The sequence below is a fragment of the Pristis pectinata genome, chromosome 32 (assembly GCF_009764475.1).
Source record: "Pristis pectinata isolate sPriPec2 chromosome 32, sPriPec2.1.pri, whole genome shotgun sequence".
Taxonomy (NCBI): Eukaryota; Metazoa; Chordata; class Chondrichthyes; order Rhinopristiformes; family Pristidae; genus Pristis; species Pristis pectinata.
The window spans coordinates 7,242,341-7,255,801 of record NC_067436.1 but is presented as its reverse complement, the minus strand read 5'-3'; the positions used below and the strand labels follow the sequence as shown (position 1 = coordinate 7,255,801).

The 13,461-nt window shown below is 43.2% G+C and overlaps 1 protein-coding gene across 3 annotated transcripts in view; it reads left to right on the top strand.

Annotated features, from left to right (window-relative positions):
- The window catches only part of znf592 (zinc finger protein 592), a 143,821-nt gene that overhangs the window by 109,794 nt on the left and 20,566 nt on the right, over positions 1 to 13,461 (top strand). For all 3 annotated transcript variants that reach the window (XM_052042609.1, XM_052042611.1, XM_052042608.1), the window contains one exon: positions 2,497 to 2,763. In XM_052042609.1, coding sequence (XP_051898569.1) covers positions 2,497 to 2,763 — 267 coding nt within the window. The remainder of the gene's footprint in view (positions 1 to 2,496; positions 2,764 to 13,461) is intronic.

The following is a 13,461-nucleotide window of genomic DNA, read 5'->3' as shown; positions in this document are numbered from 1 at the left end:
CATGCTGGTTGACCCGGTGGCCCAAGAAGTCGATTTCCGTCAGCCCGAACTGGCACTTTGCCGGGTTGATTGCCAGTCCGTGGTCGCTCAGGCGCTGGCAGAGCTGGAGCAAATGTGCTACATGCTCCTTGTGTGACTTGCTGGCCACCAGGATGTCGTTTAGGTAGAGGAAAACGAAATCCAGGCCTCGCCCAACCGACTCCATTAGCCTCTGGAAAGTCTGAGCGGCGTTCTTGAGGCCGAAGGGCATCCTCAGGAATTCAAACAGCCTGAAAGGGGTGATGAGGGCTGTCTTGGGCACATCATCGGGGTGCACGGGGATCTGATGATAACCTCGGACCAGGTCGATTTTTGAAAAGATGGTTGCCCCGTGGAGGTTGGCCGTGAAGTCCTGGATGTGGGGCACCGGATATCTGTCAGTGGTTGTGGTGTCGTTAAGTCTACTGTAGTCCCTGCAGGGCCTCCAACCTCCTGCGGACTTGGGCACCATGTGCAGCAGCGATGCCCAAGGACTGTCCGAGCAGCGGATGATCCCCATCTCCTCCATTTTCCGGAACTCCTCCTTGGCGAGGCGAAGCTTGTCAGGTGGCAGCCTACGGGCCCAGGCATGCAGCAGTGGTCCTTGTGTGGGAATGTGGTGCTGTACACCGTGCTTGGGGTCGGTAGTGGAGAACTGTAGGGTGATGATGGAGGGGAAATCCGCCAGCACCCTGGCAAACTCGTCACCCGAGAGCCTGACGGACTCCAGGTGAAGGGCCGGGAACTGGGCTTCCCCGAGCTGGAAGGTTTGGAAAGTCTCAGCGCGGACCAAACGTCGGCCTTTCAGGTCGACCAGAAGGCGGTTGGCCCGTAGGAAATCGGCCCCTAGTAATGGCCGTGACACCACTGCTACCGTGAAGGTCCAGATAAAACAGCTGGGGCCAAACGCAGCGGGATGGTACACGAGCCATACGTCCGGATGGTGGTGCCGCTCGTGGCGGTGAGGTCAGGGCCTGAGGCCGAGGTACGGGTGTCCATGTTTGAGGGGGGAAGGATGCTGATCTCGGCCCCGGTGTCCACCAGGAAACGCCGCCCGGAGTGTCGGTCCCAGAGGAACAGGAGGCTGTCGCGGTGGCCAGCCGTCGAAGCCACTAGCAATGGCCGGCCCCGGCGTTTCCCAGGAAGGCACATGGTGGACGGCAGCGGTGAGCGTTTGACCCCCACCTCTGATGGTAAAAACACCATTGGTCTGAACCCTCATCTTTGTTCCCTGTGGGTCTCGACGGTTTCAGTTGTGGGGTCTTGGCCTTAGGCTGCGCGGTCGTGGTTAGGCAGATGGAAGCTGCTCCCCGCTGCTTACTCTGCCACAAAATGTCCGCCCTGGCCGCAAGGCTGTGCGAGTCGCTGAAATCTTCACCCACAAGGAGGAAGCGAATGTCCTTTGGCAGTTGCTCAAGGAACAGCTGCTCGAAAAGGAGGCAGGGTTTATGGCCATCCATGAGCGTCAGCATGTTGTCCATCAGCTCGGATGGCTTGCAGTCGCCCAGGCCGTCCATGCGCAGGAGCCGCGCAGCTCGTTCGCGGCGGGAGAATCCAAAAGTGCGGAGGAGGAGTGCCTTGATTTTAATGTACCTGTCCTCCGTAGGTGGATGGTGCAGGAAGTCGATGATCTGCGCTGTCATGTCCTGGTCGAGCGTGCTGACCATGTAGTAGTACTGCGTGGCGTCGGCTGTAATGCCTCTGATGCTGAACTGGGCCTCAGCCTGCTCGAACCAAACATGGGGCTGAGCAGCCCAGAAAGCTTGAGCGAGACTGCGTTGTGCAAGTCATTGGGATTCATGTCGCGGGTTCCAGATGCCGTCTGGGAGCGTCGGGGTCACCAAATGTAGCGGAATGCAGCACGTGGCAGGAAAGAAAACGCAGAAATACGGAGGCTGGGCTGGAGCATACTTTACTGACTCAAACAAAGCGCACGCGCTCGCTAAAGTAACCGAGAGCCTCTCCGGCGGACGTGACGTGCGGTCCCCGCCGGAAGGCCCATCCCGCAGTTAGTCCGCGTCGCGCGCCTGCGGCCGCCGATGACATTTCGAGTCCTGCGGGTCCAGGGCGCTACATGACTTTAAATTTTCACATTTAAAATGTGTTCAGTTGTGCTGCTTAAATTCAAGTTATTACAAGACATCGGTTTCTATGCGCAACTGTCAGATAACATACAAAGCAGTTTTAAATTGATATGTAGGAAGTAATTTGTGTGGGTGCAGTCCACTTGACACACTTAGAGCTGCAGATATGGTCCACTACAGTCAATAGATTGAGAACCATCAGTTTAAAGGTAGCATGAGGAATAAGAAATAGTTTATGATTGATCTTATGTGGAGTAAATTTTTTTATATTTCCCTGCTTTATCTTTATAGAGCTGGTACTGCTTTATCATTTTGTGCAGTAAATGATATTAAATGCTTCCAGTGTGCTGGTTTCCAGTTGGATAATTATAACAATCCTTTATCTTTACATTAGGATGTTCATAACATTGCAGAAACTGCTGAAAAGCCTCCAAGCTCCGGGTCTCCATCTAGGGGCACGTCTTGTGGCCAGACAGCAGAAGCTTCCGCAGCGCCCATAGCTGCTAATGGCTTAAACGATGGCAAAAAGGATGAGGCTACCATGCAGAAGTCCGATAGGCGGCCAAAAGTGAAAAAGCTTGGCTGGACTTGTGGTGAATGTCTGCAGTGGTTCCCAGAACGAGAGCTCTATGTATCCCACATGAAGCGAAGTCATGGAAAGGCAAGTACCATTTTATTAATCGATAATCATTTTTATAGAATTAAAATTTGCAGGCAGAAGCTAATCCAACTGGTCTATGCTGGTGCTTGTATTCCTTTCACGTCACCTATTTATTTCATCTGTGTAACCTATTCCTTTTTCCTTTGTGTGCTTTGCTGCTACTTGATATATATCTATATTATTCATATCAACGAGTTATGCAGTTTCCATATTCACACTGCTCTGTGGACAAATGTTTTGCTGGAATTCCTTATTGGTGATTATCTTAAATTTATGACTGCTGGTTTTGAACTCTTCCACAAGAGGAGTCACCATCTCTTTGTCCATATCATACTATTCCATAATTCTAAAGGTTTCTGTCGTTTGCCCCTCAACCCACTCTCTTTATTTCCCTGTACCTCTGCAATTTATTCTATTTTATGCATGTCCATCAATCCCTTTCTGTTGTTATGCCACTTGTGTACACTTAGGTTAAATGGCTATTATGAATTACCCCTATCGTCACATCTTTGGGAGGTGGGAGGAAACTGGAGCACCTGTTGGAATCCACACACTCATGGAAAAATGTACAAACTCCCCACACAACCTGATGTGAGGATCGAACCCAGCTCCTTGGAGCTGTGAGCAGTAGAGCTAACTACTGTGTCACCCATCAGCCTTAAGAATAGAATAAGTAGATGGTTGAAGCAAAGAAGGAGAAGGGAATATGAAAAGAGGGTGGATACATGGCATAATATTGCTCATTGCGCTTAAAATAAAACAATGAAGACTGGTTGATCAGAAATGCCTGGTTCCATTTTATAATTTGTATTTATTAAAGCAAGCAAAGAAGGACTTTCATTTGTGATAGTGGCTCACATCTCCAACCACTATCATAAATGCACATCCTTCTTTGCTTTCTCCAAAATATCTCTTCATAGCCAGTAAAGTATTTTGACTTGGAAGTGTAATCAGTATTTTGATTAAATTAGTGAGGCACCCAGTTTGCATTGCAGCACAATTCCATTAACAGCAATGGGATGGATGATTCCTGAGGGAGTAAATGTTAAACAGCACACCAAGTGATTTCCACTGTAGGGTTTCTTTGACATCCACCTAAATTTTGAAGCAAGATAGTGGTTTAATAGTGATGGCTCTTCCCCACAATGGTTAATTCAGATATTACTTTTTTTTAAAAAAAAACTTGTCATCCTTTCATCCTTTCAGCTACTTCGGGACTTTATCTTCTTTGCAAAATGTGATACTTTTCCATTCAGCAAGGTTATGACTGAGAAGGGTCACTTTCTAGCACTATTGCCATATTCCTTGATTCCCTTAAGATTTCTTTATTAGTTGCATGTACATCGAAACACACAGTGAAATGCACCTTTTGCGTAGAATGTTCTGGGGGCAGCCCGGGGGCAGCCCAGTGGACCTGCTCTCCCTCCTCTCCTGCACCTCTGATAGTATGGCTGTAACCCTGATGTGCCATTTGTAGGGATAAAGAGTTAACTTTTCCAGTCAATGGTTTTTCATCAGAACTGGAAATAGGTTAGTTTTAAAGTTGTAGAGAAAAAAGGAAAGGGGAAAGAGGAGAAAAGGGAAGATTTATGATGGGGTAGAGACAAGGAGAGATTGAATGGTAGATGTAATGGTGGACTTCCCTACAAGAGGATGGTAAAAGTTAGTGAATAACAAAAGATATATCTGGGCAAGATGCAAAAAAAGTGAATGAAATCTGAACTTATGAGAAGGAAAGGAAAAAAGAACTGCTGGAAATGTGAGGTACAAGGCTGGAATGGCTGATTATCTGAAATTGTTGAATTGAATGAGTGCAGAATATTGTTAAGTGCTAGTCAGATGGAATGCTATACATCAAGCCTGAATTTCTCTTCATTAAAAGTTAGGTAGGCTAAAGGTGGAGAGGTCATCAGGGGATAGAGAAGTAAAGCAACAGGAATTCAGTGTCACCCTGTAGATTAAAGAGGTCCTCTGCAAAGCCTTCAGCCCATCTGTGGACAGATTGTGAGCTCTAAATGCTGCATGCTTAATTGGAAGAAGTACAATTAAAGCGTTACTTCACCAGGAAGGAGTTTTTAGCACTCTGAAAAGAAAGGAGATAAAAGGGCAAGTGATACATCTTCTGTTGGTTGGGAAGGTACCATGAGAATGGGAGCAGAGAACAGAAGAGCAAACCAGTGTGTTCTCAGAAGGAATGGACCCTTCAGAATGCTGGAAGTGGAGGGGGAGGTGTGGCTGATAATTGCATCATGCTGGCAAAAGAAGAAAGACACTGACCAATTGGAAGTGAGAGAAGCAGCACCAGTGCAGTCATTAGCGTACAGATACAAGAAGGATTGAAACTAGGAATGTTCCTCATTTCCCCAAATTGATTAACAAGGTTTCAACCCCTTTTATTTATAGAACAAAATTGGAGTTAAAGATGTTATTTAATGTGTAAATAGATTTAGCCGGGTAGTGGAGAGGGAGGGATTGAGATTAGGTATTTGTTCAAGGAAAATATAAAGGGCCGTTAAGTGATCCTGTTCTGGGATGCAGATGTAGAGGGATTAGATGTCATTGGTGAAAATGAGCATGGAGCCAAGCTGGAAGCTATAAGGTGGCAGAAGGCATCACTAATGTAGGTAGGAAGAGATTGGATGAGAGGAAAAAGAATAAAGTCCACATTAGAGAAGTAAGTTCTGTGGGACAATAACAAGCTGAAATTGTGTCTTCTGTGACAATTGGGCACGTGGATCTTGAGGAGCTGAAAGTAAGTTGTTGTAGCTGTGGAGGGTAAATCTCCAGAGGAAATGAAGTCGGTGTCTGTCTGGGAAACGATGACCAATGTTGATTTGTACCCTTATAAATGTCTAGAGAATATGTGCAACCAGTTGTTTATCAAATTTTTAATTGAATACTGTGTAGAGGTGCTGGCCAATGTATGCAGTTTTTGGTGATCCTTTGATTTGAGCAAATTAAACAATCGTGTCCTTTTCTACTTGACCCAGTTCAATAAACTTTTTTTTGTTCTGCCCAAATGTGTATTGATGGGACAGTATGATGCCACAAAGTTGAGGTCTAAGTATTACTAATCACACTGAATTCTATGTGGGAGGGCGGGAGGCTTAGCAATCTGTTTCCATCCTTCTAACTGACTAATTCCAGAGAGACAAGCTGATCATCTTACTATGCTATAAGGTGTAAAGATGTTTTTTGCACCAAGAAGAGAAATGAGAAGTAAACGGGGACGGGGAAAAAACAAAGTATCAAAAGAAATTAACAATAGCACAACAGATCAGGACCAGTCAAGGGAAAAATACATAATATTTTACCCTGTTGTCAGAATACAATGTTAACAGCAAGTAAAGCATCCTTTTCCTAACACTTGCAAGTCTCACCTTGATTGTTTGAAAACTTTATTAATAAATGTGCAAAAACTTAAGCCCTACTTTTAGGAATAAAAACAACAGTCTGCAAACTCTGCCCCAGTCAGGCAACTTCTGTGGCAAGAGAAAATCTTCAATTTGAGTTGATGAGCTTTCATTAGAAATGTTTTTCTTACTCTTAGGATCCAGTGTTTCAAGGTTGTGCATGTGACTGTAACAATGTACAGTGAAGCTTCAGGGCACAATGCAGTGTTCCCTCATGACCATGTCTTCACGGAATTGCCATGAATAACAATAATAGCTTCTATTTATTATAATGCTTTAACATAAAAAAACTTCCTAAGATACTTTACAGAGGTGTAGAAAAAAGGCCAAGAGCCAGAGGAGAAGACTTGAGAGTTAGATTTTAGGTCTTTAGGGCTTTGCAACTGACAGCCCTCTACTCCCTATACACTCATGACTCTGTGGCCAGATTCTGCTCTAACTCCATTTATAAGTTTGCAGATGATACCACCGTTGTAGGCCGTATCTCAAACAGTGATGAGTCGGAGTACAGGAAGCAGATAGAGAGCTTAGTGGAATGGTGTCATGACAACAACCTTTCCCTCAATGTCAACAAAACAAAAGAGCTGGTCATTGACTTCAGGAAAGGGGGCAGTGTACATGCACCTGTCTACATCAACGGTGCTGAGGTCGAGAGGGTTGACAGCGTCAAGTTCATTGGAGTGAACATCAACAACAACCTGTCCTGGACAAACCACGTGGATGCCATGGCCAAGAAAGCTCACCAGCGCCTCTACTTCCTCAGGAGACTAAAGAAATTTGGTTTGTCCCCTTTGACTCTCACCAACTTTTACCGATGCACCATAGAAAGCATCCTATCAGGATGTATCACGGCTTGGTACAGCAACTGCTCTGCCCAAGACCGCAAGAAGCTGCAGAGAGTGGTGGACACAGCCCAGCGCATTACGGACACCAGCCTCCCCTCCTTGGACTCTGTCTTTACCTCTTGTTGTCTCGGTGTAGCGGCCAGCATAATCAAAGACCCCACCCACGACATTCTCTGTTCTCTCCTTTTCCATCGGGTAGAAGATACAGGAGCCTGAGGGCACGTACTACCAGACTGAAGGACAGCTTCTACCCCACTGTGATCAGACTATTGAACAGTTCCCTTATACAATGAGATGGACACTGACCTATGACCTTGACCTCACGATCTACCTTGTTGTGACCTTGCACCTTATTGCACTGCACTTTCTCTGTAGCTGTGACACTTTACTCTGTACTGTTATTTTTTTTACCTGTACTACATCAATGCACTCTGTACTAACTTCATGTAACTGCACTGTGTAATGAATTGACCTGTAAGATCGGTTTGTAAGACAAGTTTTTCACTGTACCTCGGTACAAGTGACAATAATATACCAATGCCAATACAGCATGGCTACTGTAGTATAAGAGAATAGAAAAAGAGATGTTTTAGAGAACATTATAGGATATGGGTACTTTTGGTCAATTATGTCAACTTGTCATTGCCTGAGAGAAGATAAAGGTCTTGGTGATAGAAAGGCTGAGGTATCTGTAATGTGGGCAGTGTTACAGAGCAGAAGAGGGCCAGTCTGGAGGGAGGAAAAGACATGCCATCAGAAACTCATTTGAAGTGTAATCCCCTGGCTATGTTTGGGTTCAGCTGAAACAGTGAAGGTCTTTGACTTTAGCATCATTGAAAGTGTTTGTGACACAGTCATGGATGATACAGCCAATCCTTCATTCGTCCTAGTGGAGAATTAAACTCATTTAAGATTGGAAAGCAAACAAATAGTCTGGCAGCAGTTAGTATGGACATAGAGGAAATCTGGAAATATTTAGTGGCCAAAGGAATGGTTGCCTTATTTTGTATTTATTTTCAAAGATCTGAGTAACACTAAGGTCAGCTTTTATTGCCCACTTCTTGAGAAGGTGCTGGTGAACCACCTTCATGAACTGCTGCTGTCCTGGTGAGGGAGTGCAGGATGCAGACCTAGCAGCAATGAAGAAACAGCAATGTGTTTGCAAGTCAGGATGGTAGGCGACTTGGAGGACAACCTACAGTTGCTGCTCTTTATCATCCTGTGTGATGGGGACCACGGTTTTTGGGATGTGCTGTCTGAGTAGCCTAGATGAGTAGCTGCAGTGCATTTTGTAGATGGTATGCACTGCTGCCACTGGTAGGGGAGATAGATGTGCTTGGGAATACTGTCAAGCAGACTGCTTTATCCTGAATGGTGTAAAACCTGAATGTTGTTGGAGCTACACTCATCCAGATAAATGGAGTTTATTCCATCAAACTGCCGACAATTCAAATTGTCAGTTCGAATGCACAGGCACGTTAGAAACTGAGGAGAAGCTCTTCTAAGAAGAGAGCAGTGGACTATGCCCAATACATCACGGGAAGATCCCTCCCCACCATTGGTAGTATCTACAGGAGGCGCTGCCTCAACAAGGCAACATCCATCATCAAAGATCCCCATCACCTGGGCCATGCCATCTTTTCACAGTTACCATCAGGCAGGAGGTACAAAAGTCCCACACCACCAGGTTCAAGAACAGTTACTTCCCTTCAACCATACAGTTCCTGAACCAACCGGCAAAACCTTAATCAATACAGTTTAACAACAGCATGACCACTTTGGTCACTTTGCATTGAATGCAAAGAATGGATTTTTTTTGTTCTAATTGTGTTCTTTCTTGTAAAAATTGTGTATAATGTGTTTAATTTATGTTTTTCTTGTGAATGCTGCTTATATGATGCTATGTGCCTGTGATGCTGCTGCAAGTAAGTTTTTCATTGCACCTGTGCACACATGGACTTTGTGCAGATGATAATAAATTAGACTTTGACTTTGATGTTTTTGACTTTGACGTGCCTTGTAGATGATGGGAATATTTTGGAGAGTCAGGAGGTTAGTCTCTCACCACAGGATACCCAGCCTCTAACCTGCTCTTATGGTTACAATATTTGTATGGCTGGACCATTTGAGTTTCTGGTCATTGGTAACTCCAGCACATTGGTGGTGGGGGACTTGGAAATGGCAATTCCATTGAATATCATGAGATGGTCATTTGCTGTCACTTTTGTGGCTTGAATGTTACTTGCCTGAATGCTATTTAGCTATTGAATCATGCAGGCATTAAGTGTTTCATTTTGTGAGGAGTTGCTCATGGAATTGTGTGGCAATTGTCTTACAAGATCTCTGGCAGTTGTGTCGATGGTGGTGCTCTGAAGCTACTCAAATCCCCCGGTAGTAGTATGCAGACCTTTAGTAATGGTACCATATGATTAATATGGAGAATCATTGACTCATTTGCTGGAGGAGGACTGCGGGTAATAATCCGGAGGCTTCTTTTGCCTACATTTGACCTGCTGCCATAAGATCTGCAGTCAATCCTGAGATTGGGAGGGGCAGTGGGGTTGGAGATGGTGGTGTTCTGCCAGTGAGAGGGGAGGTACTCAGTGATTGTATTTGAGGAGTCTGACACATTTGTTAGGAATGATTGCTGGTGGGGGGGGGGGGGGGGGGGGGAGGGAAATCTCAGTTTTTCTACATACCAATAAAGCTCAAAGTTGACATTGTAATATGTGGCCATCAATTTGTTGTGTTTTAGGAATGCAGTTTTTAAAATGTGGATACTGTTCCGCGACTACTGACAAATCGTGTTTACTTTTAGACACATAATAGAATTTGCCAGCCAGTGCTGTAACTGGCAGTAGTGGGAGAGGGGAAGAACCTGGATTAGTGAGAATGCAAAAAGCTGTGGTTGACTTCGAACACAGTAGCTTTATCAATTTAGTTCTGGATTTTATGGAAATAAGCGTGATGTATTTACTTAGTTTCTTTTTAATAACCAAAACACGAGCAATGATAACGATTGAAAAATCACCCTCAAAATGAGCAAACAAACAGTAAAAAGTTCAAGCCCTACTTGTGGGAACTTCTATTATTTTTGTTGGGTCTTTTTGCCCTTTTGGGGAATGATGCATTTTTTTGGAGAGAGAGCAGTGTAACATCAGCATGTATGTGGAAGCTGACCATGTTTTGCAGGGAGGAACAGTCTGTACTAGAGAAAGAGTAGTATGAGGAGGCAGCTGTCTGGGATTGAAAGAAAATCTATTGCCTGAGATTCTCTGGCTATAATAGGATAAGAAAAAGTGGAACCAAGTAGGGAAATTCCTCCAAGCTGGACAACAGTGAGCCGTCTGAGAAAGATAAATGTTGCAGAGGTTCATGGAGAGGGCACGCATCATATTTGCAGTCTCAAACAAGGTCACTAATGACGTTTTTGAGAGGGATGAAAAGTTAATTGTTGAAATTCAGCAATCTTTTAAGAAAAGAGCTATGGAAATTAGGGAAACTAAGTATACAAGCACTTTGGGACTTAAATAGTAGTAATGTCAAAATCTGCATTTTTCAAGTGGAGATTGATGGTGATTTTAGAAAGGTCAATAAAAATCAACAATACTTGGACCGGAGGCCATTTGTATATTATGTGGAATGCATTGATAATTCCCAAGGAGGAAGGCAAGTCCCTCAACATATGATTAAGATGCAACAAGCGCTGTGCCTCCATATGAAAGAAGTCCATTTTAACTATTTATGATTGAAAGATTTGAGTGCATCGTATAAGCAAATGTAGTCAATGGGATTATATGAAAATGCCATGTAATTTATTCAGTAGATTTGATCTACATAATCATTGCCTTTTGATTGTTGCTTCATGATGTCCACTGAGGACAATAATGGTTTGTCTGATTCCAGGGGGAGTTCCCCTGAATGAAGTATACAATGCAAATGCATGGATAACTCAGCAGCTATGGTAATATTACAGAAAATGGTGTGAGTCTTTTAATAGTTGCTATAACCACTGTGACTTTGTGGAGCAACTGCTGGAGGAACTCAGTGGGTCAGGTGGCATCTGTGGAGGGAAATGGACAGTCGATGTTTCAGGTTGAAACCTTTCATCGGGTTTTTAAATATCATTGGCACTCCCTTTAATGAAACAGCAAGAGCGTCATGTGCCTATCTGATTTGTATAGAACTGGAAGATCGCAATTTTGCCAACAGTTGCCAACAGTGACAAAAATGCTCTGGGCTCAACCCCAATCGCTTTTGCTACTCTTTATTGAGTGTCTGCAGATTGGTTTTTAAGAGAAAGCAGGATCAGCCTAGCTGCAATTCTCCCCACCCCCGCCCCCCTTCATCAGCTTACATCACGCCACTATGATTCAATAGCCTTTTATTTCACAATCAGAACTAGACTTCCAAAGTACCAGAGAAAAGCACCTATTCTGCCACTTGGGTTATATTTCTGTGGTGTAAAATTTTGGCGTTCCTCATTGGCAAAAAGTGTAATCCATAGTATAAAAATCAGTCTGTTATTATCTATCAAAACTGAATTGGTAACTCTCCATATAGAAATTTCTCTTGGTTCAAAGTTGGCCCCTTAAATTCTAAACACCCCATTCCTCTAATGTTTTGCATAGTTTTAATATGTGCACAAGGCACAAGAATTTAAATCTTTAAGCTCCAGACAGGAAGCTTTTTTTGCCAAGCAGTTGTGATCTGTTTCTTCCCCCAGCCTTTTTGGATTTCTGATGGGGGGGAGGGGGTGGCAGAATGCAAGGAGTGTGAAGCTTAAACCCAACTTGGTGGCATTCCACTGATAATTACCAAAGACATCTCAAGTATTTCAAAACCATTTTGTTGTAATCCTGACTCATTATATAATGGCTCTTTCAACTATTTTTCAATTGCTTTCATAGTGTGCTGGATTAGAACCACCCCTCAATCAGCGCAGCACTGCTATGTTACCAGCAGTGTCAATTAAATGCCAAGTTAAGAGATGAATGAGGAGGTCTCATTGGTGTCATTATGTCTTCAGAAATTTTAATTTGTTAAATTTAACTTTGGTTGTCACTCAGTGATGAATTATTAAAGTTCCTTTAGCAGTTATTTCTGATGATATTCCAAAGGTGGCTAAGGCAGCAGGATTTGCAAACGCTCTGGCAAATTAACTTAAAAGTTGTCTCTTTGGCTCAACTCATTGCCAGATTGGAAAACATGTTCCCTAGGTCCACTGTGAACTGTAGCTTTGGAAGTTCCAGGAAATCTTGTGTAGAATAGATATTTTGTGAACTGTACAATTAGATTTATACTTTGAAAAGTGCAGAAGAAACAAAAATTTCAATTGGAGCCCATTTCCAAATATTTTTAAGTTTTTATTCCCTTGTTTTCTGCTTTCCAGAAGTTTTCTCAACCTTTCAAAAATTTGCCAATGGGTTGGGCTAGATGCTGTTCCTTAGACCTTGTCTCAAAGACAATGCATAAATGTTTTAATCCACTGTTGCTGCTCTTACCATTGAGCTAACCTACCTTTGGAGTAAATTTGGTGTTTTTGTATCGGGCCATTTTCCATCACAATGTTTGCCATCAAAAGCTCATTTGGACTTGTTTTATTTGTTACACAGTTGGGTAAATTCAGGGAGAATGGTAAACCAGGATGCAGATTTTTTTTTAATTTTGTGCATTATGGTTCAAAGTTGGCCATGAAGGGTTGTGGATTTGTTGGCTTGTAGAAAATGTGTCAAGGTGAGTTTGCTTTCACAAAGAAGGATTATGTGAATTGGTAGCTTTTTTTCAGTTCTTCTAGCATTCCCTGAAGAAAATAAAGCTTTGTCTAGGCTCCAGAAGGGCTTCATTACCATGCAAATCCATCTGAAGGCAGCCATGCTGCCTTGAAACTGTAGATAAATTATGCAAATACTGTGTTATCAGTTTGAATGATCACTGACTTTGCAGGTTAATTTTAATTTGTTTATTCATTGTGCAGCAATATTGAATTTGCTTTTGTTATTCCTTTGGTTCTATTTAACTGTTAAAAAAAATCCAGTTCAAAAGCTACACATTGAACAGTTTCCCCGGTAACCAGATATCTTATTTTGGTGTCCATGCTAAGCAAGCTTTGGTTTCATGAATATTTACTGAGTGTCATTCGCCTGTTTCTAAACCTTATTATTGAAACATAAGTGTTATGAAAGCATTTTCCTCCTCTATTATTTACATTACTGTATTTCCCAGTGTTACCTCTTTACTTATTTCCTAATGTGGTGATTTATCCTTGCATGTAGATCTGTGGGGTTGGGGAAGTTCCATGGCTGCTTGAGGCTGCAGTTGTTCTTAAATTTTTTTTAAATTTTATTTACAGCTTGGTAACAGGCCCTTCCAGCCCAACGAGTCTGCACCGTCCATTTTAAACCCAATTAACCTACCCGTACATCTTTGCAATGTGGGAG